The following is a 24,087-nucleotide window of genomic DNA, read 5'->3' as shown; positions in this document are numbered from 1 at the left end:
CCATGCTACATGGCAGTGAAACATGGGCCGTGACTGCTGAGGACATGTGTAAGCTCGCGAGAAATGAAGCCAGTATGCTCCGATGGATGTGTAATGTCAGTGTGCATGCTCGACAGAGCGTTGGTACCCTGAGAGAAATGTTGGACCTAAGGAGCATCAGTTGTGGTGTGCAAGAGAGACGATTGCGCTGGTATGGTCATGTGGCGAGAATGGATGAAGATAAGTGTGTGAAAAAGTGCCAATCCCTAGCAGTGGAGGGAACCCATGGAAGAGGTAGACCCAGGAAAACTTGGGACGAGGTCGTGAAGCACAACCTTCGAACTTTTGGTCTCACTGAGGAAATGACCAGCGACCGAGACCTTTGGAAATATGCTGTGCGTGAAAAGACCAGGCAGGACAAGTGAGTCCAGCCCACTTATGCATGCCTTTCCTCCCTTGGACACACAAAGACCTGTTGATTCAAGCGAAGTCGATATCGAACACCATCCGACGACAGGCACCTATGCCTACCCCCCTTTGCTTGTGAAGACCTGTTGGGGCAAGTGAAATCGGAATCGAAATTGAACCAATCCTATGACTGGCACCTGGCAGATGCCAGGACCCCTGGACTGGAAATACGTAAAAAGCACTATCCGAATCGTGGCTGATGCCAGCGCTGCCTCGACTGGCTTCCGTGTCGATGGCACGTAAAAAGCACCATCCGAATCGTGGCCGAAGCCAGTGCCGCCTCGACTGGCTTCTGTGCAGGTGGCACGTAAAATGCACCAATCCGACCGTGGCCGTTGCCAGCCTCGCCTGGCACCAGTGCAGGTGGCACGTAAAAAGCACCCACTACACTCACGGAGTGGTTGGCGTTAGGAAGGGCATCCAGCTGTAGAAACATTGCCAGATAAGACTGGAGCCTGGTGCAGCCTTCTGGCTTCCCAGATCCCCGGTCGAACCGTCCAACCCATGCTAGCATGGAGAACGGACATTAAACGATGATGATGATGATATATGTGTGTGTGAGTGTTTGTGCATCTGTGTTTGTCCCCCAAACATCGCTTGACAACCGATGCTGGTGTGTTTGCGGTTCAGCGTTTCAGCAAAAGTGACCGAATGAATAAGTACTAGGCTTACAAAGAATAAGTCCTGGGGTCGATTTCCTTGACTAAAGGCGGTGCTCCAGCATGACCGCAACCAAATGACTGAAACAAGTAAAAGAGTAAAGAGTAAAAAGAGAGAGAATATAGATAGATAGATAGATAAATGGAGTTAAACGTAAGTATTATTCAAGTCTTTATACTTCCAACATATGTTTTGAAGAAAACATTGGTATTATTCCAGAAGGAATAAAATGATGTAAAACAATGTGATCTTCTCATCAGGGAAAAAAAGAGAATCAAAACACATCAATAAGACATTTTAACTGAATGTGATTACTGCATATATGATGAAGGGAATGCTGGTATGTTATTTAAAAAAAACAAAAACGTTAATAGATATAACGTCAAATACAATTTTTAGAAAGAGGAGGAAGAGGAAGAAAGAAATTAGCAGAAAACTAAAAGTGGAGAAATACAGTGTGATAGGTGAATACGAATAATGATTAAAGGCGTAGAAATACATTTACTTAGTGGAAGTGAAATGTAAGAAGACAGTTAAAGGTAAAATATTATAGACTGGTAGAAATCACTTATAGGAACTAAAGGTATGTTTTTGCCAATGTTTGCAATGATAAATGCGTTCTTTAAATGTGTTTACAAGAGGATTCTCTGAGAACAAGATGAAATAAAGTTTGTCATTACAGCGTGAACAAAACGATTTACCCTTATCATAAGGAAAGGATCTAGATAGAATATTCCATTCCAAATGAAAATGTTTATGTTCCTTTTGACATATATATATATATATATATATATTGTTGTGTTTGGGGAGAGTCATTCTCTTTTAGTGCCTTCTTATTTAATACAATCACTGACAAAGTTTCCACTCATTTACTAATTTATTTTTCCTGAAATTTTCGTTGCCTCGTCTTGCAACCTTTTCAGTAGTCTATTGAAAAATTTGCAAGATGCAATGGAAACTTTAGGAAAAATAAAAAAGTAAATGAGTGGAAACTTTACTGGTGAGTGTGTTAAATAATAAGGTACAAAAAGAGAATGACTCTCTCCAAACACAACAAAATATGCTTCAACACACTAACTCACATAAAGAATCTTGCAAACCAAATCCAAAAACGATGTAGTATCATAAGCCAAAAAATTTTTTAACTTCTTGCCTAGGTCGAGCCCACAGCAATATCATATCTTCTCTACTATTTTTAGTATTACTTGTCAAAAGTGAAACAATAACATCTCTCTATTGTAATGTCAGATACTTTCACTTTAATAGTTTCACTTTAATACTGAAATTATTAAAGTGAAACTATTATCTCACATAAATACAGGCATACATACACACACACACACACACACACACACACACACACACACACATATATATATATATATATATATATACACACACACACATATATGTATGTATGCCTGTATATATGTGAGATAATAGTTTCAGTATTAAAGTAAAACTATTAAAGTGAAAGTACCTAACAATACAATAGAGAGATGTTATTGTTTCACTTTTGACACGTAATACTAAAAATAGAGGAGAAGATATGATATTGCTGTGGGCTTGCACTTTATCTCTCTCACTAATTGTTCACCTCGCCTGCGAGCCATCTAAAGTTAATAATGATTCTGCTAATTCCACGTGTAAACAGGTGTTGAATAGAACTCACTGAATAAATCTTAATTAACTGTGTTGTCAATTGTATCCACCTGACATATGCTAACGTGTATGCAGCCAGACTTTTCACACAGAGGATACATCATATCTGTCAAATGTATTACAAGGAGATAAATAACCAATACCTTATTAAGTGGCTGGATATCAAGGGAATTTTTTAAACTCTCTCCTTGTGTTTAACACAATATTTTCAAATGTGCTGACTTATTCCATTGGTCCAGCTAGTTATTATAATTATGAGAAGAGGAATTTACAACATTACATTTGTGCTTTATCTAATTCCCTTCTACTATTATTCTACCTCAGATTTATATTTAGATGAGATTCATTATCAGACTTACTCTTACCATAATCCTGGAGACCATTCCGTAATTTGCTAATTTTACAAGTTGTATTCAGTGTATCCCATATTAAGATATATCCAATTTTTTCTTTGTACACTGCCCTTCTTAGCACCTCATTATTGTATCCCACATATGTACAGAATATCTCCTTATTAACGGAGTAAGTGGATATTGTGTCAGGAAACACTATCTGCCATTGAGTTAGTTAAGCACTATTGTTGGAATCTATTTATATAATCTAAATTTACTCAGCTTTTATGATATGGATGTAACGCTCCATTATCTTATTCAAGTGTCACATCCAAAATGTTAGCTGTTCTAAGATTACTATCACTGGTGATGGACAGACCTGTTTTGTTAAAATTTTTCTAATTCTTTTTCTATACTGCTCTATTTTTCTGCTCCTTTAGTTGCAGATAGAGAAAAGTGTATTGGCCTTATATAGGGAAATCCTTATCTAAAGTATTCAAAATATATTTCCCAAGTCTATTACATGGGAAAAAGTCATTAGACTTTTAGGTGCAGGAGTGGCTGTGTGGTAAGTAGTTTGCTTACCAACCACATGGTTCCAGGTTCAGTCCCACTGCATGGCACTTTGGGCAAGTGTCTTCTGCTATAGGCTCGGGCCGACCAAAGCCTTGTGAGTGGATTTGGTAGATGGAAACTGAAAGAAGCCAGTCGTATATATGTATGTATATATATATATATATATATATATATATATATATATATATATATATATATATACATGTATGTGTTTGTGTGTCTGTGTTTGTCCCCCCAAAATCGCTTGACAACCGATGCTGGTGTGTTTATGTCCTCGTAACTTAGTGGTTCGGCAAAGGAGACTGATAGAATAAGTACTAGGCTTACAAAGAATAAGTCCTGGGGTCGATTTGCTTGACTAAAGGCGGTGCTCCAGCATGACCACAGTCAAATGACTGAAACAAGTAAAAGAGTAAAAGAGAAAAGAGAGACCCTACTGTAATATCAAAACTATTGGTCATTCTCTGTCTAGTTCATAATTTACTGATGAAATCTATAATGGTCAATGTCACCTAGGGATTTTGGTTTTTCAAAGCAAATATGAGACTTGTTTTATAATATTGGACAAGTGCTATTGTGGTAACTGTCTCTATCCACCTGGCTAAATTTACAATGATTCTTTCGTATTTTCCTAAATCACTTTAATAATACTATTCCATAGATCAAGTTCTTGCTTATAACATACCAAAGGCGCAAGAGTGGCTGTGTGGTAAGTAGCTTGCTTACCAACCACATGGTTCTGGGTTCAGTCCCTCTGCGTGGGACCTTGGGCAAGTGTCTTCTACTATAGCCTCAGGCTGACCAAAGCCTTGTGAGTGGATTTGGTAGACGGAAACTGAAAGAAGCCCGTCGTATATATGTATATATATTATATATTATATATATATATATATATATATATAGTTAATCCAAACATGGAAACACAACTCTTCGTCAGAAACGTAGGAAAAAGAAAGATCCAAAGAAAGGAAGACGGAGGAAAAAAAATCGCCAACAGTACACACACAGTGCGTATGTGTGTGTGTGTGTTTGTGTGTCTGTGTTTGTCCCCCCAACATTGCTTGACAACTGATGCTGGTGTGTTTATGTCCCCGTAAATTAGTGGTTCGGTAAAAGAGACCGATAGAATAAGTCCTAGGCTTAGAAAGAATAAGTCCTGGGGTCGATTGTCTCGACTAAAAGGCGGTGCTCCAGCATGGCCACAGTCCATGACAGAAACAATTAAAAGAGGAAAAGAGTAGAGTATACACGCACGCACGCATAAGTACAGGAAGAAACTTTCTGCGTGGGAAAGTCCCAGGGTTTTTTAAGTGAAAGTAACGCGAACAAAAGAGAGACACGGTAAAGAAAAACACATCAGAATATCCATTTGAATATATTAATATATATTAAGTAGCTTGTTAATGAAGCATCAAAGAGGTTGCATTATTTACGGCCAGCATAAAGTGTTTCCCTTCGTTAGGGTTTCTACGCTTCTGAAGTGTTATGTGAATAGCAAACTGCTTGTACAGAGAGTGGACATCTCTTTACTCTTTTACTTGTTTCAGTCATTTGACTGCGGCCATGCTGGAGCACTGCCTTTAATCGAGCAGCTCGACCCCGGAACTTATTCTTTTGTAAGCCCAGTACTTATTCTATCGGTCTGTTTTGCCGAACCGCTAAGTGACGGGGACGTAAACACACCAGCATCGGTTGTCAAGCAATGCTAGGGGAACAAACACAGACACACAAACATATACACATACATATATATATATATATACATACGACAGGCTTCTTTCAGTTTCCATCTACCAAATGCACTCACAAGGCATTGGTCGGCCCGAGGCTATAGCAGAAGACACTCGCCCAAGGTGTCACGCAGTGGGACTGAACCCGGAACCATGTGGTTGGTAATCAAGCTACTTACCACACAGCCACTCCTGCGCCTACATGCAAAAGAGAAAGCTTTTACTGTTTCTTCTGAACAGCAGCTCTTTTGAATGCTTCACCTGCAGTTGCTACTGTATTAGAAATCAGTGCCTCACCAAAGGCCCTTTTGCGGGTTTCTTTCAGGGCATTGGGATTAACATTGCTCAGGGTGTAAATGGAAACTACATATCTTGCATTTTCTCTTTTTACATCATCATCATCATCATCATCGTTTAACGTCCGTTTTCCATGCTAGCATGGGTTGGACAATTCGACTGGGGTCTGGGAAGCCAGGAGGCTGCACCAGGCTCCAGTCTGATCTGGCAGTGTTTCTGCAGCTGGATGCCCTTCCTAATGCCAACCACTCTGTGAGTGTAGTGGGTGCTTTTTACATGCCACCGGCCATGATCGGTTGGTGCTTTTTACATACCACCGGCAGAGAAGCCAGTCAAGGCAGTACTGGTATTGGCCACGTTCAGATGCTGCTTTTTACGTGCCACCGGTATGGGTATCATAACTACAATTTCCATTTGATGTTGATGTACTTGACTCAATAGGTCTCAAGCACAGCAGGTCGCCCTACGAACCGAGGTACTTTTGAATGGGCTGGGGCTGGTTATGCGAAACTAGTGTAGGATACAGCTGTGAACTCACTTTATTTACTTGGTCTTTGCAGTCACAGCATATCTCAAGAGGTCTCAGTCTTTCGTTATTGCCTCTGTGAAGCCCAATGTTTGAAGGTCATGCTTCTCCACCTCACCCATGTCTTCCAGGGTCTACCTCTACCCAGAATTCTTTCAACTGTTTGGGAGTGGCACTTCTTCACACATCTCTCCTCGTCCATCCAGCACAAACGTCTCTCTTGCATGCCACATCCGGTGCTTCTTATGTCCAACATTTCTCTCAGGGCGCTTACACTGTTGTGTGTGCACACTGACGTTACACATCCAGCAGATCATGCTAGCTTCATTTCTCTCGAGCCTATGCAAGTCTTCCGCAGTCATGGCCCATGTTTCACTGTCGTGAAGCATGGCAGTTTGCACACATGCATCTTACAATCTACCTTTCACTCTGAGTGAGAGGCCCTTTGTCACCAATAGGGGTAGAAGCTTTCTAAACTTTGCCCAGGCTATTCTTATTCTAGTGGTAACACTCCCTGAGCATCCACCTCCACTACTAACTTGGTCACCTAGGTAATGGAAGCTATCAACTACTTCTAGTTTCACAATCTGGAGTGTGATGGAATCTGTTTTCTGAGTATCTGTGGTGTTTATTGCCCCTGTGCATCTGCTGCACATGAAAGCTATCTTCCCGGTTAATCTTCCTTTGATGTTGCTGCACCTCTTATGTGTCTATAGCTTACATTGGGTACATCTTATGGAGTTTCTACCTACACCTCTTCTACAGATTGAGTAGAGCCACCTACCTGAGGGGGTGTCTGATGTGTTCGCCTTCATACTTACTAGAACTTTGGTCTTTGCAACATTGACTCTAAGGCCTTTCGATTCTAAACCTTGCTTCCTCACCTGAAATTTCTTTTCTAGTTCCGGTAGTGATTCTGCTATGAGGGCCAGGTCATCAGCATAGAGGATCTCCCAGGGGCAACCTGTCTTGAATTCCTCTGTTATTGTCTGGAGGACTATGATGAATAAAAGGGAACTGAGGGCTGATCCTTGGTGGACCCCTACTTCTACCTGGAATTCTTCACTATACTCATTGCCAATCCTAACCTTACTAACGGCCTCTCTGTATAGGGCCTGTACAGCCCTTATTAACCATTCATCAATCTCCAGTTTCCGCATCGCCCACCAGTTAAGGGATCGGGGGACACTGTCAAAGGCTTTCTCCAAGTCCATAAAAGCTAAGTATAGGGGTTTATCTTTAGTTAGGTATTTCTCCTGCAGTTGCCACACCAGGAATATAGCATCAGTGGTGCTTCTACCAGACACAAGACCAAACTGCATCTCATCTACGCAGACTCTCTCCCTTGTGATTATTTTGTGGTTAATTCAGGAAAAGTGTTTAAACTGTTTTCTTATTTTCTATGTTTAGAGTGAGTATTGTGAAATGTAAAGTTGCTATTGTTAGCAATGTTTATGATAGTAAGTACTCAGTATGGACCAGTGTTTCTTAACCGTTTTTTGTCTATGGACCCTTTTGATTCCTATTTTATTCAGGGGTGGACTCTCAGAGTCAATCAATGTCTAAAAACTCCTATTATATTAAATAAGAAATTGTGGATTAAAAAAAATAGGTGCAAATGTGGCTGTGCAGTAAAAAGTTTGCTTCCCAACCACATGGTTCTGGGTTCAATCCCATTGCATAGCACTTTGGGCAAGTATCTTCTACTAGTCTTGGGCTGACCAAATCCTTGAAATTCGATTTGGTAGATGGAAACTGAAAGAAGCCCATTGTGTGTATGTGTGTGTGTAATTTCTACTCTTCTCCTCTGGAAGCCATCTACTCGCAATACCAGAGGGCGCACACTCTCCTACCCTGATGTAATCTCCAGGGATACAGGCATCCAGCAACAAGACCTCTGTAATGCTATGATGGACCGTGAAGTCTGGCGTAGCATGGTAAATTCCATTGTCTCGACCATGGTCGAACAATGATGATGATGATGTGTGTGTATATATATATCACCTTGACTGACCAGTCCGTCAGGCGTCCATTTGACACCGCTGGCCACAGCACGCTGTCCACTCCTCTCTGGATCACGCCTTTCTCATCCACGTGATCCCAATCGTCCTCCTGAAATTGTAACTCCACCGTCGTGAGGGTCTTCCGGGTGGTCGTTTCCGCTCGTGCGGGTACCACTCGACAACTGCACGGGTCCACCGATTATCAGTGAGCCGGGCGACTTGTCCAGCCCATCTATACTTGCTGCGTGTATACTCTGCGAAGACATCCTTCACGCCAGACTTCTTTCTGATGATCTCGCTACTGATGTGCTCTCTCAACGAGATACCAAGCATTGACCTTTCCATGGCTCTTTGAGCCGTTACCAGTCTCTGCTCTTCTCTCTTTGTGGTAGCCTATGTTTCACTACCATATAACATTGCAGATATATATATATATATATATACATATATATATATATATGTGTGTGTGTGTGTGTGTGTGTGTGCACGTCTTTGTCCTTGCATCACTGCTTGACAACTAGTGTTGGTGCTTTTACATCCCTGTAACTTAGCAGTTTGGCAAAAGAGATCAATAGAAAAAGTAGTAGGCTTAAAAAATAAGTCCTAGGGTCAATTTGTTTGACTGAAACTATTCAAGGCAATGCTCCAGTATGGCTGCAGTCAAATGACTGAAACAAGTAGGAGAATAAAAAAAAATGTCTAAATATTTTGTGTATTATAGAAATATAACCAGTTTATGGCACATAAACTTTAACAACAAAATCTTATATTTCCACGTAACTAAAAAATTTTAAACTTCGTATACTGGTAGAATGTGTTTATAAAATATCTTTTTCTCTTGGCTTTATTGAAAAAATTCTATGGTTTGTAAGATATTTGTTGGTTTTTTTCCTTCAATTTCTGCAATTTCAACCAATCAATGACGTCTATTGAGGTAAAAAACATTCTGTGCCGTATGAATATGTCCCTCGTTTAAGAAACAGATTGGGTTTATTTACATTTCTGAAGAAAAAAAAAGATACCCATAACCCTAAAACAGATTGAAGTGCAATAGATCGATACTAGGGTCATAATTATGGGTGACAATTTCATATGACACCGCTAGAAAACAATGCCGTTCAAACCGAAAAGATCTGAGAGAGGGGGAGAAGAAATTCACACCAAAATAGGATACCAGAATCTAGGGAAAGTAGTGATGTTCAGCGTTTTATGGACTTTGAATGTAATAATCCTTTCTAGAAGCACAAGACCTGAAATTTTGGGGGAGGGGACTAGCGTTTCACTGTGGCAGAATCGCTAGCACGCCGGGCGAAATGCGTAGCAGTATTTCGTCTGCCGTTACGTTCTGAGTTCAAATTCCGCCGAGGTCAACTTTGCCTTTCATCCTTTCGGGGTCGATTAAATAAGTACCAGTTACGCACTGGGGTCGATATAATCGACTTAATCCGTTTGTTTGTCCTTGTTTGTCCTCTCTGTGGGTAGTAAAGAAATAGGTATTTTAATTTATCGACGCCGAAAGGATGAAAGGTAAAGTCGACCTTGGTGGAATTTGAACTCAGAGGATAAGGACGGACAAAATGTCGCTAAATATTTTGCCTGGCGTGCTACCGATTCTGCCTGCTCGCGGCCTTACTTTGGATGTAATAATGTAAATTAACAAAACGAAAGGTATGGACGGGAAGAAAGGACTTTTTGGGTGAAGTACTGTATGGTTATAGTTAGTAACAAAAATAACAAAACGAGTTATGCTGAGAGCAATGACAAACAGTTGAATTGGTACACGTAGGAACTGGTTTGGCAGAAGGGACAGGGAAGTTGTCAGCAAGATTGTTGAATGCATTGAAAAATAAGGTAGGGGTAAGAGAGAGAGAACAAAAATTTAAACAATTGGATTGCTAGGTTGTATGCAGTAAAAAGTGCAGGGGGGGGGGACGGAGACGGAAAATAGCGGGAGAAGCAACCGGTTGTATGAAAATTCACACCAAATATATTTTAGACATGAAGAAAGCTCATATACAGATCGTGATTATAGTTTTTAAAACTGCTCCGAAATCTATCTGGGCTTCCGTAAGAGCGAAGTTACAGGCGGTAAATCGAAATTAGTTTACTTTATAATTTCCGTAAGTTTGGAATTGCGTAACCAGAGTTTCTGTAACGCGGTGGTATATGTATGTACTTAAAACGGAGACCGTTCGATATAATGTCCTGAAAATTTTACTTCCGTTTCTGTATGTTGAAATGGGATATCTCAGACATTCGATTTTTTGAGTACCCCCGAAATTCACTTTATAAAAGGTACAAAAAAAAAGGGGGGGGGAATTATTATTCGATTATTATTACTACGACCCAAATCACTCTCATGGTCAGGAGCTTTTTATAATTAACGCGAGCAAACCCTTACGTGGTCGATCGACTTGCCAGAAATAGCAGCCAGACGTTCCTCAAATCCACACCCCCCTACCGTCTGATTCGGGGCTAAACAACAACATCCCCCACTAAAAACCCCCACCATAAATATTTACGCAATTCTGTTGACGTTAGCGATGCCGCGATTTACGTCACTCAACACTGTCGCCGCCGCCACCACCACCACCTTACTGTAAGGTTATCGATTCCACCCTGCGATCGCCGAACCCCCGGTATAAGTTTGGTCCATCCTCACCTCACCATTACTATATCTCTCTCTATACTAGTCTCTACAACCACTGTAAAACCAACATTAAATAATAAAATCCATCGTTGCCTTACTTTCCGCCATTTACTACACTATCACGCAACCGCCATACGTACCCCGCCACCCGTAAACCATTAAAGCCTCCAATAGCAGACATCAGAAACTGCTAGAAATAACAGCCAGTCATCACTCATATTACATATGTTAAGAACATTGGCGTTGTATTAATATATGGTGGGATTGGTCGTGGCCGGAATACATTTGATTATAAGTCTGCTTAATCTGGAGTGACCAGGAACTAACAGAACTCCTCTGTAACTACCGGAATTATATAAGCCAGCAATCAGTTCCTCCACCATCGGATAAAAGCCATCAATGATGTACCTCCACCATCGGATGCAGAAGCAAATAGAACTTCCTCCACCACCAGCTGGAGCTGTCTTGAACTGTCTACCGATGAGCAGGCACCACCACCAATCAGAAACGACCATATGACACTAAAAGACCATTATTATCACAAAGGAAGCATCATCATCATCATCATCATCAACCAATTCAAGAATTATAATCATCAGTAGCAGCAACTCGTTAATGATCATCATCATCATAAGCAGCATCAGTATCACAGTTATAACTAATACCACTACCATCAACCAGAGAAAGCAGTAATCAGCAGCAGCGCCTTCACTATCATCATCATCATCATCACAATCAACCAGAGAAAGTAGTAATCAGCAGCAGCACCTTCACTATCATCATCATCATCGTCACTATCAACCAGAGAAAGCAGTAATCAGCAGCAGCGCCTTCACTATCATCATCATCACTATCACCATCAGCCAGAGAAAGCAGTAATCAGCAGCAGCGCCTTCACTATCATCATCATCACTATCACCATCAGCCAGAGAAAGCAGTAATCAGCAGCAGCGCCTTCACTATCATCATCATCACTATCACCATCAGCCAGAGAAAGCAGTAATCAGCAGCAGCGCCTTCACAATCATCATCATCATCACTATCACTATCAGCCAGAGAAAGCAGTAATCAGCAGCAGCGCCTTCACTATCATCATCATCACTATCACCATCAGCCAGAGAAAGCAGTAATCAGCAGCAGCGCCTTCACTATCATCATCATCATCATCGTCACTATCAAACCAGAGAAAGCAGTAATCAGCAGCAGCGCCTTCACTATCACCATCACCACTATCACTATCAGCCAGACAAAGCAGTAATCAGCAGCAGCACCTTCACAATCACCATCATCACCATCACTACTACCATCAACCGGAGAAAGCAGCAGTAATCAGCAGCAGCCGCTGGTTCAAATACTAATCAGCAGCAGCCAGTATAAATAGCAATCCCGTTCATCAGCAGCAGCCCACAGTGACGGTCGCCGCCATTAAATCCTTATTTCATTTCTATTCAGTAAAATTTTTTTTGACTATGTCTGACTGAAACAGTTGGTGTGTCTCGAGTGGTGTGGTTCTGTCTGTAAGAACCTTAGTATTTATCTTCTTTTTTTTTTCGAGGAGGAAAGAAACAGCATCGAATAAGTTTATTTTGTTTTTGTATGTAACGAACAAACCAAAAAAAAAAAACACAAAAAAGACATTTTATTTTTTCTCTTTTTACCAAGAAACAAATAATGACAGCCGATCAGTGAGTATATCTCTTTGCTTTCTTGTTTAATTAAACTGTGGATGTCTCATTTTGTTAAATATTCAGATTTAGGAGAGAGAGAGAGAGAGAGAGAGAGAGACACAAGGAAAAAGAGAGACAAATGAAATTGAACTGAAGATGGCTTCCACCAGGAATTGAAACCCTGCCGCCAGCTTTGAGCTCGTCAGAACCCTTTTCACAGTCTGGCATTTGATATCTGGGAGCTTATTATTATTTCACTCCCCACGAACTTTAGGATTATCTAACAGGATTTTGTAGATGGGTCACCTTTGAGTATTTCTCCACTGACCATCCAGGAATTCTCTTCATGTATATTTCCTTACTATTTCATAACCATAGACTTTCACATCATAGTGGTGTATATATATAATATATACAAGTGGTGTATGTATATGTATATATATATATATATATATATATATATATATATAGACTTTCACATCATAGTGGTGTATATATATAATATATATACATATATATATATATATACACACACTGATCGATCTGTTCCCACTTAGTCGCCGGAAATAGGTAAAAAACCCATCTAAATTTGAACCCATGAACCGAATTCTAAAGAACAACATATGGCTTAAGGAATAATCTATCTAATGTCTTAGGATGGATATAGTTACAAGGAATATCGAGGGAATAATAATAATCATATTAATGGTAATGGCTAGGAAGATGGAATCATATTTGACAGAATTAGCAGAAATGGTAGATTGCTGGACTTAAAAATCCTTTATGGCGATTCTTGGCCTTGTTTAATTCATGTCGTTTCATTTTTGCCTTTTATCCTTCCAGGATCGATAAAAAATAATCACCAGCCATGTTTTAGAACCGACTAAATCACCCCAGACCTCGTAATTTATGTTCTTACGGTGCCAGAGCAAGAAACTATGGCGATGAACAGCCTATATAAAGCGCAAGATGGAATATATTTAATGGGTTAAATCATTATAGGAAGGCCAACACCCATGACTCACTTTTTAGGGGTGTCTTGTGTAGATCGGAAGAACTTAACGTTAGACTGGACACCTGGCCCCAGTCCCCTAAACAGTAAAGGAACCCAAGGGCTCTACTGGTGGGGCTAAACGGGATCATACGCTACTTTTTATTGGATCCTTTTACATTTTTAAGTTCTAATTTCACCTAGGTCTCTCCTTTTGTATATTTGAACTTCCCTGGGGTGGCGCTTTAAATACCGGTGATGGGTAGGCATGTCTACAGAATTGTACCCCTACCCAAGTGTACCCCACTTTGTTACCTCACAACTGTGTTAGTTAATTAGGACGACCAGAACCATCTCAAATTTCACATTCCTCTCTTTTATCCCTTGGTGGTCAATACCATTGAAAGAGCAGGAAATCCTGGACTCGCTATTGACTTTCAGCGGTCCCAATTATTTCACACATTATTGGAAATATTATCGCTAATTTTCTTGACTTATTTGCTTAATTATTCAAACTACATCTTGAACTTTTTTCTGTTTACAATTGTTGCTGAAGGAATTTTTGGAGGAATTTGCATGATGAGAATTATTGGATAGAATGGATCTGAAGAATTTGCTGACATTTTATATCACATGTAGTGACATGTTTATACTTTTTGTAAATAAAATCATTTGAAATTGTCAGTAAATAACGAAACACCTTTTAAATATTCAATATTTCCAATAATGAAACCAAATAAAATTGAAATTGGGTTCGTCAAACGATAGTAGTGCTCCACCATGGATCTAATATTTCCTGGAAAACTCCTTGGAATTGAATGGAATTCTACTAGATTTAACATGAGAATATCCAACAGCTATATACATACAATATGATATAGCAACTGACGAAGGAGGCCTTACAGGTTATGAAAAGAAGTCTTGTCTCGTCTAAACCAACAAACCAACGTATCTGGTTTCACCTTCTTTCCGTTAAGGCCATCTGCTAGAAACAACAGCCAAATGACCCTCAAATCACATCGGAGTTTATTGTAAAAGACATTGGAAAATGATACAGTATTAGATAGGTTGTCTCAATATGAGACGTGATAGTCATGGTTTCCACTAATTGGTGTACCGATGTTTGTGTATTTTAAATTAACATATCTCCATCCATATTGACAAAATCTATACCGAAGATAAAAATATTTAATGTGTGTGTATAATATAAGGATTAACCTTAGGTCAGTCTGATCGAGCAGACGTTAGGTCAGACATTCCAACCGAGACCTTTTGTAGGGGGCAATCTACATTATGTAATATACCCCTCTACTCCTTACGATAGCAAAGGTACGTGGCTGCTATTTCTAGCAAATCTGTCAACCGCGTAGAGGCTCTCTTTCTCTGGCTCAGCATATCCTTTTAATGTTTTCCTCGTAGAGTATGTTCTGGAAAGATTCTCAGGCTTTGAATTTCTACTGGAAATGGTCATTGACTAATTTAGTCACTAACCATGAGTATTAAAAAAAAGCCATTTAAATCTAGTCCCACCCTTGATTTAATTATCAGACACATTACATGAAATGTACATATGTGTATATATATATATATTATATATATATATATATATATATATATATATTACTAATAATGCCATTGATAATTAAGACTGATTATGTTCGTTATCGTTCGCTGATAATTTAAAAAAAAAATTCATTTAGTTAATAGAAATATATCGATTCTTATCTATAATGGCATCGAATCAAAATATATCGATTGTAATGCAATGATGTATTCAATAGATACATATCGATCATATTAGAAGAGAAATATATATATATTTTACAGATGTTTGGATTAATTCATTTATGGTTCGGATGGTCTGAAGAAATCCTCCTTGTATGAATAATAGTAATTATGTCGGCTCATTAAGTTTAATTAATGAAAGGCTACCATCGAGCTACGACAATCCCAGCTTTTATTCAGACAATAGTTTGTCTAGGCTTACATTATCCCAGGTGTCGTAGGATTTTAGCTATTATTTCCAGCAATTTGAGTGACCGCATATAGAGGCACCCTCGCTGGGTCGTATAATTGGTTTTATGAGGTTATCTAATCCCAAATCGGCGTATAATCATAGACATTACACCCGTGACAAGCCCCTCTTATGATATGGAGAAACCCCAAGGAGACCTCCAACGTGTACTTGAATAACAGTTGGATGTAATTTGTATGACATTTGGCTGCTATTTCTAGTAGAGGCTTTCTCGTTTGCCGGACTTCTGATGGGGGTGGGTCGACGGTTGATCGTGGATAGCCATATCTGATTGTAGTGTAACATTTTACGTAAAGTTGGTTCAGTGAATGTCTCCTCTACACAAACCGATTGTTTTGTTAGAAAGACTTGAAATTTCAACAGTTTAAAGTAGATTAAATATAATGTATTTATATACTCAGGGAATTTTACCCCGATTAACAAAAGACCAGCAACTGTCGTCCAAGCTGGTTATATAATATAGAAGTAACACTGCAGTTAATTACTCCAATACACCACACACGCATGTGTGTATATATATATATATATATAATCAAAAAATTTTTTGATTATATATTTTTATGGGTAATACCATACAAAATTCTGGTGCATCTAAATTAAGTACCATATTCATTTGAATCTAAATTGTTGATGATCTTATATATATATATATGTGTGTGTGTATGTATATATATATATATATATATATATATACTCATTGTCTTTTATTAAACTTTTAATACTTTTGATATATATTTAAAATAATATAAATTAATTAATTTTATGTATTGGCTTAAGTTTTTCATTGTTTGATTTGCCTAATAGTGGTTTTATCTCTAATTTAATATATATATATATATATATATTAATATTTCTATTATATGTAATTTTCTAGATGGTGTAATTTAATTGTTTATTTTGAATTGATAAAAGGTGGTGGTTTTCTAACTTTATATATATATATATTATATTGTGTGAAATTTGATTTAGTATTTCTAAATTGAATTTTTCCCTGTAAGTTAGAATTAATATTCCCTCAAATAATAATTATATATATATATTATTTGAAGGAATATGGTGTAGGGGAAGGTTGAGATAGTTTTTGTTATCAGTTGGTAAACAATTACATATGATTTATCCTCTATCAAAGTCAACACACACATATCCTTGTAACGTAATATTTGAGTTTCACATTTCACCACCTTCTGGTTCAAATTGCCTGCACCATTCAATGTCTATCACTAATTTCGATCGACCATCGTATCTTTCTTATTTCCTGTCATATATCACTAACAAAATCACTTTCTATAGTGTGTTAAAAACGAAAGAAACCTAGTTTTTTTCCCTTGCCATTGCCACTGTTTGCAATAGTTTATTCTTTATATCATAATGTCTCTCACACCGCCAATATCTGTTTCTCTCTCTCGGTTCATCCGTATCCTTACATTTATTATTTATAACCTTTTAGTGTCTAATAAATATGAATCTGGTGTACTTTAATTTCGATGTCAGTCCATGTTTACCCATAAAATGTATTTTTGTGGCTCTAGTTGTTCGTTGGGGGAAACAAATTTGAAATTCTAATGATGTGGAAGGAAATGGAGGTTTTTTCCACTTGGGTCAGGCTTTCTCGTTTATATTTTTACCAGCTTTTCTTTCCTGCTCCCAATTTTCTCAGCTGATTTTTATAATCCCTATCCATTCACCTTTCGTTTCTATTTCTTACTCTTTATATCAGACAGTAGTCCCTACCATTTTGCAGTTTCCATTCATACGAGTATAAAATCCACCCAGTACTTAGTAATGTCTATTTCCTACTAATTAACATTATGTCTCTCTTTCGTAATTATTCTTTTCCTTTCTTTTATGCTTCGCTTTATTTTGTGTTAGTCAATCCGTTTCTTTATCTTCTAAACATTGGCTTTAATCGTTTATAACTCTATAAGTAATATTTGTTATTCGACATCGACCTATCTCTTAATATTTCCCTTTGATCTCTCCTCCATTTCGTATCCTTTATGTTTCTAGTTTCTAAACTTTTTTATCTTAAACCGCCATTATTCCGAATATTCGTATTTCCTTCTCCATATTCCTTCTGTTCCTCGGCATTTCTCCTAATAATTCCCCCAAATCTTTGTCAAATCTAATCCAACATTTCGATGGCGGCGCCGTTATTTCTTCTACACGTGACAACCTGGAGACCATGGAAGAATCTACCAGAAGCTTTCAGCATTTCCTCCGCCTCGTTTACATCCCATTTCTGATGCAAATGGCTTCTCGGAATTTTTTTAGAAAAATAAATAAATTACAATGTCAAAGCCAATTAAGCGAGTCATGAACGAGGTCTCCAGGACTCTTACAAATAGCCATGTATATTTCAGTCCCCCACCTCCCTTCTGTCATTGAAAAAAAAAAAAGAGAAATAATAAATGACCAGGCATTTGTGGTCCTAAAAAGACGGGATGGTCACTGCTGGGACGGCTTTAATATAAATCGGCTCGGATCTGCACTAACGAACCATCCGAAGCTATTTTGTAGAAAGGAAACGAAATATCCCCCAATGCAGACACTTTTATTTACACATACATGCTATAAACACGTATATTTTACTTATACACACACACACACACACACACACACAGTCCAAAATGGAAGTTGCTAGAAGCTCTCGCCAGCACCACTCGGTTATCTCCCCTTCCCAAGCGTTATGTCGCACTCTTCAAACATTTTTCTTTAATCATTTTTTTAATTAATAAAAAAAAACCCATTATCGTTCTCGACTCAAGTCTGTTGTAGCCGCAGTTGTGTTTAGTCTTGATCTCTTTATTATTTATTAAATCACAATCTGAATAGTTTCAATTGTATTTAAGCAACCAAGTAACCTTGTCCGTATTTTCAAAAGTGAAAATGGTTGAGTGGTTGTGGTGGGTTTGGCTGGAGGAAATCAATTTCGTTAAATATTTACTCAATTTAAATACTCCCGTCCCTTTAATTTAACTGACGTGCTCAACCCTCTGGTTAGCATATTGGAATCGGCCCTTAATCCTTAGCCAACGAAGGATCATTCTACCAAATCTCCTTGAAGGCACACCCCATTAAGTATTTCTAGTTAAACCGTGTCTGGATAAACTGGTTTGGTTTTGAATGGGAATGCCTTTCAGCAAAGATTTTCTTAATCATCAAACAATCCTTAAATACCTTGTGGCTATTAGGAAGTGTAACATTAGAGATTTAAAGAATTTTTTTAAATGAGCTATTTTGTGTTTAGAATATATGCGCCTTCACCTTCGAAACGTAGAGTAGATGAAACCATGGCGACTGAAGAAGGGGTTTTTTCTTTGTGTTAATTGTCCTGTACTCTATTTTTTTTGTTGTTAAAAAAAATGTCCAGTTCCTTGGGTTTGTGTCTATGTTTTCGTTTCTCATTGTATTCGACGTTTTTTTGGTGTCCTCTACTCATATATGCGTGTATATATACATGTAGAGGTTGGTACGTACATATATGTATATATATATATGCATATGTTTTATTTATTAATATATATATATATATATATACACACACACATACACCATGGTCCCTTTTGTTCTCTTACTATATTATCATCTTATAATCATCTCATATTAATGACTTTTATGACTCGTATTACTACCTCAGTCAATCTAAATGTATATATTTGTCGTTACCTGTCATAAATAGCCTTTTTTTATTTGCAATATGCATTTTTGTTGATTTTTCATATTTTACCTTACATTTCCACGTGTATTTTATATTTTCTTTTCGTAACATATTTCTACTATATATATATATATTATATATATATATATATATATATATTTATATATATATATATATAGGCCGCTACATCCTTGTTACTAGCGTAAATTTTGCTACCCTGGTAACTGTTTGAATTTTCCATGTTAACGTTAAACAAGGGATAATTCATTCAAGGAAAACTAAACAAAACCTTTTCCATATATATATATATATGGAAAAGGTTTTGTTTACTTTTCCTTTAATATATACAGGAGTGGCTGTGTGGTAAGTAGCTTGTTTACCAACCACATGGTTCCGGGTTCAGTCCCACTGCGTGGCATCTTGGGCAAGTGTCTTCTACTATAGCCTCGGGCCGACCAAAGCCTTGTGAGTGGATTTGGTAGACGGAAACTGAAAGAAGCCCATCGTATATATGTGTATATATATATATATATATATATATATATATATATATATATATATATATGTGTGTGTGTGTGTGTGTTTGTCCCCCTAGCATTGCTTGACAACCGATGCTGGTGTGTTTATGTCCCCGTTACTTAGCAGTTCGGCAAAAGAGACCGATAGAATAAGTATTGGGCTTACAAAAGAATAAGTCCCGGGGTCGAGTTGATCGATTAAAGGCGGTGCTCCAGCATGGCCGCAGTCAAATGGCTGAAACAAGTAAAAGAGTATATCTGCTGACTCGGAAGCCTTCTTACGGATCCCTAGCTCCAGACTCGGCTGTGAACTAGGAACCTAACTGACGGCCAATTTATAGTACGGATGCGGAGTACCTTAAGGTCATCAGTGAATTAGATCCTTCATGTTCTTTGTATATATTCTCAGCACCAGTTTTGACGATGTGTCTCATCCTGTTCGGTTGAAGTGGAAGATTCCATTCTCATTGATTTACAATTTCAGGCTTTGTTTGAACTCTTGTTTTTGAAACAGTAAACAAGAGCATTTTAAACCTACAGTTGTACGGACCCCCCCCCCTTATAAGTGCTTTTTGGAAGGCATAAATGTCGCATCGTCCCCATCACAGTGATGGCTTCATAATTATTCTTTTACTTGGATCTTTTCAGTTTGAACGGCAGTTTTTTCTAGCGGTGTCATATGAAATTGTCACCCATAATTATGACCCTAGTATCGATCTATTGCATTTCAATCTGTTTTAGGTTAGGGGTGGAGAGAAGGGTATCTTTTTTTCTTCACAAATGTAAATAAACCCAATCTGTTTCTTAAACGAGGGACATATTCATACGGCACAGAATGTTTTTTTTTACCTCAATAGACGTCAGTGATTGGTTGAAATTGCAGAAATTGAAGAAAACAAACAAACAAACTATAGAATTTTCTCAATAAAGCCAAGAGTAAAAGATGTTTTATAAACACATTCTACCAGTATACGAAGTTTAGAATTTTTTTAGTTACCTAGAAATTATGTTATAAACTGCCATTCAAACGGAAAAGATCCTTTTACCTTCCCCATCTAAGTATTTCGTGTCGGTTAATAAAATGTTAATTTTGTACTATGTATATTTGTTCAGTAAAGCGAGGAGGTAGGTTGGTTATATAAACATCATTTATTCACTGCTGTAAATAATAAGCAGCCATTTTACATAGTTCCCATTGTTTCTTCTGTTGAATTTCCTACTCAAGGTGAAACTTCTGAATTCTGCAGACAATGGAGTTAGTGCTGACTCAGTGATCTCTTTGATATGGATCCTGGTTTTAGAATGGGGGCACTGCGTTCCGGGGTTAAAGGCGATTAAAAGTGCCAACGACCTGGACACCAAGGTACTGCTTCAGAAAACCTGTTGAATTCCTGTCGGTAGGGAAAATAAGGGGAACATAGCAAAGTTGAAGATCTACGCAGACACCACAACCACTCATTTGTTAGAACGCTGGCGCCGCCAAACTTAGAACCTTTTTAAGATAGATTTTTGTTCGCATGGTTCGGATGGTTCTTGTAGCAATTACTTTTACTGATCTCCTGTTGCTAACCATTTATGATGCAGTGGTTCCTGGTCACAATACAATGGCACTGCCAAACTTGGAACCGTTTTAAGAACGTTTTTTGTTTGCATGGTTCGGATGGTTCTTGTAGCAATTACTTTTACTGATCTTCCTGTTGCTAACCATTTATGATGAAGGGGTTCCTGGTCACAATACAATGGCACTGCCAAACTTGGAACCTTTTTAAGATAGATTTTTGTTTGCATGGTTCGGATGGTTCTTGTAGCAACTACTTTTACTGATCTTCCTGTTGCTAACCATTTATGATGAAGTGGTTCCTGGTCACAATACAATGGCACTGCCAAACTTGGAACCTTTTTAAGATAGATTTTTGTTTGCATGGTTCTGATGGTTCTTGTAGCAATTACTTTTACTGATCTTCCTGTTGCTAACCATTTATGATGAAGTGGTTCCTGGTCACAATACAATGGCACTGCCAAACTTGGAACCTTTTTAAGATAGATTTTTGTTTGCATGGTTCTGATGGTTCTTGTAGCAATTACTTTTACTGATCTCCTGTTGCTAACCATTTATGATGAAGTGGTTCCTGGTCACAATACAATGGCACTGCCAAACTTGGAACCGTTTTAAGAACGTTTTTTGTTCGCATGGTTCGGATGGTTCTTGTAGCAATTACTTTTACTGATCTTCCTGTTGCTAACCATTTATGATGAAGGGGTTCCTGGTCACAATACAATGGCACTGCCAAACTTGGAACCTTTTTAAGATAGATTTTTGTTCGCATGGTTCTGATGGTTCTTGTAGCAATTACTTTTACTGATCTTCCTGTTAACCATTTATGATGAAGTGGTTCCTGGTCACAATACAATGCTGTCTATAAGATGTGAAGTAAAAACCATACAATCAGCCGAACATTCAGCATCCTTACCTCATCCTCATTTAACCCTTTAGTGTTTGCATTATTCTGCCAAAATTAATCCTTTCTTATCCACATTGCCTTGAACTAATCAGGCATTATCTTGTAGCTTTGAGATTTTGATGAGGTAGCTGTTAAATTTTTAAGATGATATTGTAGGATTGGGGTGAGACCAGATCTGGCCAGTTTGAACATAAAACAAGCAGAATACTTTTGGCCAGATATTGCCGGTTTAAATGCTAAAGGGTTAAGTGCCATATTTAATTTTCACATACTTTAGCAATGTCCAGACCTTTCTTGTCCAAACTTGATTTTGATGCTCTTTGTTCAAATCCCAAATTAGAGACACATCTCAGTGTAAGAAGATAAATGTGCAACCACTGAAGAAGAGGCCGACTAAAACGTACTGATGTAATTTCTAGTCAGCAACTATTCATCTTCAGAACTTTACAAAAATAAGTATATAAACAGTATATAAATATATAGGCACAGGAGTGGCTGTGTGGTAAGTAGCTTGCTAACCAACCACATGGTTCCGGGTTCACTCCCACTGCATGGCATCTTGGGCAAGTGTCTTCTACTATAGCCTCGGGCCGACCAATGCCTTGTGAGTGGATTTGGTAGACGGAAACTGAAAGAAGCCCGTCGTATATATGTATATATATATATATATAAGTGTGTGTGTGTATGTGTTTGTCCCCCTAGCATTGCTTGACAACCGATGCTGGTGTGTTTATGTTCCCGTCACTTAGTGGTTCGGCAAAAGAGACCGATAGAATAAAGAATAAATCCCGGGGTCGATTTGCTCGACTAAAGGTGGTGCTCCAGCATGGCCGCAGTCAAATGACTGAAACAAGTAAAAGAGTAAAGAGTAAACATGATACAAAATAAATTCTTCAATATTTCAAATATTCAAATCAAAAACATTTTTAGAAAAGAATTTAAAAATCTGTTAAGAGATACAGGTCGAGGGGATACTTGAAACACAACTAATGTTGTAAGTACCATCATCTGCATAAACTCTTGTGTTGGTGCCATGAAAAATACTTCCAGAACACACTGTAAGGTGGTTGGCAAATGAACAAAGAAAGTATAGGGTTGTGATGACACTTGAGTCCCATCTCATCGAGGTCTTATAAAACTCTTGGCAGTTGGTGCTATAAGAGACTGCATCCAGTACATGATATTAAGTGGTTGGTGATAGGAAAAGCATCTAGTTGTAGAAGCCAGGCCAAATGACACATACAAGCATCGGTTTGTAAGGATGATATCTTCCCAATATGTGAAATCTTAACTCTGGTGGCCTATGCATAGGAAAGCTGATGTTAATGATTGTGTGTGTGTGTGTGTATATATACATATATATATATATATATATATTACGGAGATGTACTTGCATAGCGAGTGACTTGATCTGAGATCGTGTGCTGGAACGAAAACAATTGCAGCGTGGAAGGTGTTTATAAGCCATTTAAGAAACGCACAAAACTTAGATTCACTTCAACATTTAAATTTAATTTGTCAAAATATTTTCGTCGCTTTGAGACTGCGACCTGTTCACTGACAAAACTTTGTGCTGCATTACGAATAAATACCTTAACACATCAGTTTTAAGTATTAGAGTGGCACTCTGTTAGATTTGTGTCAAAGGTGTGCTCTCACGTTGTGAATCTTCCTGACTTATTTTTTGTTTATATTGGGAGGAAACAGAAAGTAAATAAAAGTATGGTAACGGGGATGAATAATTAGTATAGAGAACATGTGAGACAATGAAGACATGTGTGTGTGTGTCTGTATATTTAGACACACAAACATTTACACATTATCATTTTTTTGTCCATTTTTCCGTATATATATATTGGTCAGATGAAACTTT

At 38.1% G+C, this 24,087-nt stretch overlaps 1 protein-coding gene across 2 annotated transcripts in view; it reads left to right on the top strand.

The window, feature by feature from the left end:
- Positions 1-12,266: 12,266 nt before the first annotated feature.
- The window catches only part of LOC115223442 (dnaJ homolog subfamily C member 7), a 52,546-nt gene continuing 40,725 nt past the window's right edge, over positions 12,267-24,087 (top strand). For both annotated transcript variants that reach the window (XM_029793997.2, XM_029793996.2), the window contains exon 1: positions 12,267-12,568. In XM_029793997.2, the coding sequence (XP_029649857.1) occupies positions 12,555-12,568 (14 nt within the window). In that variant the 5' untranslated portion in view covers positions 12,267-12,554. The remainder of the gene's footprint in view (positions 12,569-24,087) is intronic.

This window comes from Octopus sinensis, linkage group LG23, assembly GCF_006345805.1.
Source record: "Octopus sinensis linkage group LG23, ASM634580v1, whole genome shotgun sequence".
Taxonomy (NCBI): domain Eukaryota; kingdom Metazoa; phylum Mollusca; class Cephalopoda; order Octopoda; family Octopodidae; genus Octopus; species Octopus sinensis.
The sequence above is the reverse complement of the archived record's forward strand: the minus strand, read 5'-3'. Positions and strand labels throughout refer to the sequence as shown.